Source organism: Dermacentor albipictus, chromosome 4 (genome assembly GCF_038994185.2).
Source record: "Dermacentor albipictus isolate Rhodes 1998 colony chromosome 4, USDA_Dalb.pri_finalv2, whole genome shotgun sequence".
NCBI lineage: Eukaryota > Metazoa > Arthropoda > Arachnida > Ixodida > Ixodidae > Dermacentor > Dermacentor albipictus.
In genome coordinates, this window is record NC_091824.1 from 15,744,930 (window position 1) to 15,751,506 (window position 6,577).

Here is a 6,577-nt window from a genome sequence, read left to right on the forward strand (position 1 = left end):
AACAGGAAAAAGATTCCACCCTGCGAAACCTAAGGCCAGACGCAAAGAAGGTGTAGCCAAACAGAACGTAAATTTCCTCGAGAGGGCATGCGTCCTCTATAGAAAGTACGCCAGTCGAAAGGGAGTGCAATTCGACCAACTCATGGTGCCGCATCCCTATCGTGAGCAGCTACTGCACCTGGTCTACGGGGGTTTTTTGACAGGGCATCTATGCATTGGTAAAACAAAGAACCGCCTACAGCAGGAATTTTACTGGCCTGGCTGCTTTCTGGAAATGGAAACATAGGTGAGAAGCTCCGACACACGTCAACGCATGAGCAAGCCCAGAGATAAGGCTTAAGTGCCAATTATACTTGTTCCCATTATCACGGGGATGTTTTGCCGGCTCATAATAGACACAGTGGGACAACTTCCTCCAACGCAGTCTGGCTATTGACGTATTCTCACTGTACTATTCCCCACAACAAAATTTCCAGAGGCGGTGCCCCTCAATGAACTAAGCTCGGTGGAGATCGTCAACGCGCTTTTGTCTATCTTGGCGCGAGTAGCGTTTGTCGCAGAAATCCAGTCAGATCAAGGATCCGTCTTTACGACCGCACAGACCTAGACGTTTCTGGCAACATGTGGTATTAAAATTATTCATATCTCAGTGCACCAACCCCAGTGAAATGCGGTAGAAAAAATCTACTCAGTCATGAACCGGCTTTTGCGAGCCCTTTGTCATCAGCACAAAGCTGATTGGGAGGTTTGCTTGCCTGCAGCAATGTTCGCGCTTCGAACAACACCGCATGAGTAAACAGGTTTTTCACCTTCAGAGATCCTTTACGGTCGCTGCCTTCACTCCCTCTTTGCATTGTTCGAGTAGCCTGGGACGGCCGGGAGGATGATCCTTCAGTAGTGGCATACGTGCTAGAGGTGTTAGACCGACTGCACACCTCTCAATAATTATCAGGGCAGGAAATGCGCAGGGCCCAAAGCAATGCTAAGCGATATTATGACAGGGCGGCTCGAACGCAACGCTTTGAAGTTGGGGAAAAGGTAATGAGTCTGAAACCCTCATTGAAAAGCAAACCACAGGTTCACTGGGAAGGACCAGTGGACGTAATTCAGGAATAATCTGATACAGATTACGTAATCACGGTACCGCGTAAGCGAAGGACACCACAAGCGTAGCAAAGCAACCTACTTAAACCCTACCGGCAGAGGGAGGTCATTGTGAAGATGTCCCTCAAGCAACCTGAGGAGATGCCTGTCGACTTTCCGTAGTTAACATCAGTAACTGGGGCAAAAGACATTCACGAGACCATTGACAAGCTAATAGAGCAGTCAGAGTTGAATGCCAATCAAAGGGTGCAACTGAAGGCACTCGTGTTTGAATTTGAAGACATATTGCTACAGGTGTGTGGTTTTTGACTTTGTGAACGAAGCGCGTGGGCGCCATCACTCGAGAAAAGAGGAGGAAGAATGAACTGGGCTCGCGCTGTGACTCTAACTGGTCAACGCTGCAACCGCTGTTGTAAGTATAAGCTATAAATAGTTGCTCGTCCTATTCACTCGTCCTTCCTGTAACATTGCGGTGGAGGTGGCCCATACCCCGCCCTCGCCACGGAGCTCCGAAGCGGCCATACCGTCCTGCTTTCCACCATGGCTCCCGGTGACGACACCTCGTCTCCTACCCCTGCGACCCAGACAACAATTTACGTTATGGTTACCAATCCCCGCGATCCTGGCATATTCTCCGGTCAAGATAACGTCGACGTTGACGAGTGGCTCAGCGCGTATGAGCGCGTTAACATAAATAACCGCTGCGACCCTACCATTATGCTAGCAAATGTCCTATTCTACTTGGGCAGAACTCCTTGTGTCTGGTCCCGGACACACGAGGACGATATCTATAGCTGGGATGCTTTCAAGGAGAACTTTAGCGACGTCTTTCGAAATCCCACCGGTCGGCAGTTGGCGGCTAAGAAAGAGCTTGCTACCTGGATTCACTCTTCTACTGCATCGTATGTCTCGTACACACAAGACGAGCTCGCTCTTTGCCCGAAAGTGGACGAGAAAATGGCCGAGGTTGACAAAGTCGCCACGTACTCAAAGATATCGCGGACGACGCGTTCAACTTGCTGGTTTTCAACAATTTGTCCACCATTGACGCCACCGTCGAGGAATGCCGCCGCTTTGAGCTCGCCGAAAGCCGCCGCGTCATTCCACAGTTCTCCTGGCTCCAAGGATAACACGGCTGCGACGTCGTCTTGCGTCGACTTTACCGCTTCACCACCCTTAAAAGAGCACGTCACACGCATTGTTCGCCGTCAGCTGGAGGCTACAAGTCCTGCGCCGTTCCATCCACACCCACCTTAACCGACCATTGACCGACCCGCCCAGGCAATCTCTCTCTTTCAGGCAGTTGTGCCACAAGAATTTGCAAACCTAGGTTTTCCTCCTGCCTGCTGCTCCGTCTCCCAACCTGACGCCAGACCGGTGCCGACGGTTACGCTTTACGGAGACCTGTATTCCACTCCCAGATACTGCAACCCTACCGAGTTGAGAACTCCGGACGACAAGCCCATTTGCTTTCGTTGCCTCCGCATTGGCCACGTAGCTCGCCACTGCCGCACCAATGGGCCATCACCGTATTCAAGCTTCTGTCTCCCGTCTCCTCGCCCATATACCAACCCGCACCGTTACTCGCCTCGCCGTATGCCTCCTTCCTATGATGTATCCGTCGATATCCGTCGTCCTGCTCACTCGCCGTCCCCTCAGCGCCGTCGGTCCCCATCGCCCCAGCCACGCCGCTATTCCTCGCCGACCAATTATGGACACTCCATGACGGAAAACTAGAAAACGCAGCTCTTGGACGTAGTGCTGCATCACCTTCGTCCGGGCCAAATCCTCCGTGAACGCTCCTCACTAACACGAACTCAATTTAAGTAGATCTAGATGGTGTTCCGTTGACGGTATTAATTATGACTGGAGCCCAAGTGTCCATAATGAGCGTTAACCTATGTCGTCGCCTCAAGAATGTTTGCGCATGCCATCACTCGAGCCGCACGCGTCGCCAATGGTGCCAGCCTTGCCGTTAGGGGTATATGCAGTGGTCGCACAGAAATTGCTCGCCGCCAAGTGCCGGTCCTCTTCATCGTGCTGACCAGTTGCCCTCATAATCTAATCTTCGGGCTCGACTTTCTGATGACGTATTCTGCCCTTATCGACTGTGCCACCGGTACGCTGTGCTGCGAGCTTCCTCTTTTTTCAGACGTTCGCCTCGAACAACCAAATACCCTCTGCGCTACAGCATTTGTTCGCTTACCTCCAAAAGCCCTAACCTTCGTCGAATTGGCCTCAACGGAAACCGTGCCTGATGGCGACTATGTCGTCGCCCCTATTCATGATGTCCTCCTTGGGCACGGCATCCCTGCGCCACACTCCGCCGTAACCCTTGCCACTAATCGGATCTGTCTCCCCGTTATCCATTTTAGCAAGTGTTACCATAGGGCATAGCTGTGGCCATGCTCCGGTCAGTGACAGATCACCACGTCACTGCTACTGCAGCCGATGCGTCTCCAGATAGTTCTGATTACCCGTAGGATGCTTTGAACCTCGACGCCCCACGGTCGTTCCGGACCTCGCACGTGACCAAGCAGCTAGCTGTCCTATATCACCTTTTGCTTTTCTACCGCAACATATTTGACACTGACAATCGACCACTTGGTCAGACATCCCTTGTTAAGCGTTAGATAAACACTGGTGATGCTGTTGCCATTCCCCGCCAACCATATCGCGTGTCCATGGCAGAGCGGCAAGTTATTCAGCGGGAAGTAAACAAAATGCTCGCCAGAGGCGTTGTTGAGCTCTCGTCTAGTTCTTGGGCGCCGCCGGGCGTGCTCGTCAAAAAGAAAGGTGGCACGTGGCGTTTTTGCGTTGATTACGGCCACCTAAACTGAATTACTAAAAAGCACGTTTACATTTTACCATGAATCGACGGCGCTCTCGATTGTCTTCACGGTGCCAAATACTTTTCGTCCATCGACCATCGATCTGGTTATTGGCATATTTCCGTCGATGAGAAAGACCAAGAAAAGACCACTTTCGTCACTCCAGATGGCCTCTACCAATTCAAGATTATGCCGTTGGTGTGTGCAGTGCCTCCGCCACTTTCGAACGGATGATTGACTCTCTGCTCCAAGGTTTCAAGCGGTCAACTCACCTTCACTAGGGTGGAGGATTGGGCCCGAGTTGGTATTGCATTCCAGAACTGCTTCTAGAATGCAATAGTAGTTCGAAGTCAGTGCTCTGTTCCTTTATCTGGCCGGCTCGGATTGCTTCTTCCTTTGTATGTTGCGCTGTACCAGTTCTAGAATACAACTTGCCTTCGTTACCTAGACGACGTACTTGTGTTCTCTCCTACATTTGAGACGCGCCTTGAGCGCGTCGCAGCTATCCTTCACGTCTTCAGCAAGACTGGGCTTCAATTAGTCCAGCCCACATATAACGAACTTGATCGTCACGTGGCATTTGTTCGTTGTATCCAAAGTTCGTACTAAGTGGACCACCTATAATACGGGAAAAAAAGAGCAAGCGAGGCAAAAGTTCACTTTATTTTTGAAAAAACCCGCCTGGCAGAAGCAATTTTCTATGCACTCCGCGGTGAGTTCCTACCACGCCGCTTTCAACATGTCCACGGCGGCAAGCAAGCTGATGCGAACTGGCATGGCAGCATCAATCGCGATCGACAAGCGTTGGATGACGCGCCGCCGGTAGCACACCTTGAACGCATGAATGATGCCCATATCCAGCGGCTGAATTTTGCAGGTTGCATTGGGAAGCAAGAAGAGCACTGTCACCGCACTCAAGGAAGGCTGCACATGGTGCGCCGCACAGTTATCCAGCACGAGCAGGACCTTCCTGTTTTTTCTTGCCATGTCGCGGTCGAACTCGAGAAGCCACTCGGCAAATAAGTCACGACTCATCCACACTTTTGTATTGTTCCTCTAGCGTACAGGCACGTAGCTTCCAAAGCATCGCGGCTTACGTGACTTGCCAATGACAAAAGGCAGCTGCCGGCCACTGCCGTCCATACTGACACACAGAAGAACGGTTATGCGCAACTTGCTTTTCCTCCCTCCAGCGCACTTGTAGCCTTTCAAGGCATGCGTTTTCGATGGCAACATCTGATAAAACAACGCAGTCTCGTCGGCATTGTAAACGTCCCGTGGAGCATAGCTCGTAATTGTTGGCAGGTTGTCGGAAAGCCGCGCATCGACGTCCTCGTTGTTCACAGACGCGGCCTCGCCGACGACCGCCTCGAAAACAATTCCGTGGCGAGCCTTAAACCGGTGGAGCCATCCATTGCCTGGGCTGAAATCGGGAAAGTCCAAAAGGAAGGCGAAGCCTTTAGCCTTGGAGAGCATCAGCGGTCCACTGATCGGAACGTTGCAAGACCGCGCGTCAGCGAGCCACTTCAGCAGTGCGTCCTCAACGTCCGCGTAGGTCGCTTTGCGAAGGCGCTTTCTAGTCGTCGGGTCGGCATTCACGGTAGCACCAAGAATCTTTTCCTTGCCCTTAGCAATGGTTGAAATGGTCGATTTCGACAGTCCGTACTTCTGGCCAGTTCGCAGTTTTTTGCACCTTGAGCAAGTTCATTAACAATGGCCATTTTCGTTGCGATGTCGACAGCTTTCCTTTTAGCACCTGAAGAGGTCGGCGTACAGTCCTCCATCGCACCAGACGCAAGTCAAGCAAGCCCTTGGGCTCGCGTGCTGAGGCAGCCTTCAACTCCTCGATCTGGGAAAGGCACGGACGTGGAAACGATGTCAATACAGTGCCATCGCACAGAAAGAGTCGACGGCGCAATGCCCTCAGCGCGGGGTAGCAACGGAGCAACAAATGGAGAACCGGTTTGAGCCGGTAGAGCAGACGCCTGACTTTTCAGATTGGCCGACGCAGATCACGTGGATGCATCACAGCGACGCGGGCGGCCCCACTTTCTCTTTAGTCACCGCGCGCGCGCGCTTTTTCGTTTTCATTTTTCAAGGCGCGCTTTTTCTTTTTTTACTTTATTTTACCCGCAAAGGAGCGCCGGGGGACGCTTTGTGCGCTCTGTGTTCGCGTCGTGTCAGGGGAACACAAAGTGCGTGAAATTCGCCTGCCGCGTGTTCGCAGTCCAGCGAAACCGCACCAAACACCGCCGGCTCGGTCATCTACAGGGGCCCGACAGCTTCGCGTTTGCCACAACAGTTCGTTCTATCTGAGACACTGTGCCATTGCCCCAATATATATTTTGATGGTAGCACCACCCTCGTTCGTACTAAGCGAGCGTTCGTTATATCTGCGGCTGTTATAAGTGGGCTGGACTGACTCATCGAAGCGCCACTTCGGGCGCCAACAGATTACAGTGCCTGGCCATCTCGTCGATGCTTCCCGAGTACAACGCGACCCGAAGAAGGCTCGAGCAGCAACGACTTTTTCTGTACCTTAGTCTGTCGAAGACGCCCGGAGCTTTGTGGGGCTCTGTTCTTATTTCCGACGATTCATGAGAGGTTTCGCAGCAATCGCTCGACCACCACTTTTACGTCGG

General features: G+C 52.2%; 1 protein-coding gene across 1 annotated transcript; it reads right to left on the reverse strand.

The window, feature by feature from the left end:
- Positions 1-4,655: 4,655 nt before the first annotated feature.
- On the reverse strand, positions 4,656-4,970 carry LOC139059495 (tigger transposable element-derived protein 6-like). Its single transcript, XM_070537921.1, has one exon. It carries the CDS (start codon positions 4,968-4,970, stop codon positions 4,656-4,658), a length of 315 nt encoding a protein of 104 aa, XP_070394022.1.
- Positions 4,971-6,577: the final 1,607 nt, after the last annotated feature.

Excerpts from the sequence above, each read along its gene's own strand:
- LOC139059495 (XM_070537921.1), bottom strand. The coding sequence starts at position 4,970 with ATGAGTCGTGACTTATTTGCCGAGTGGCTTCTCGAGTTCGACCGCGAC.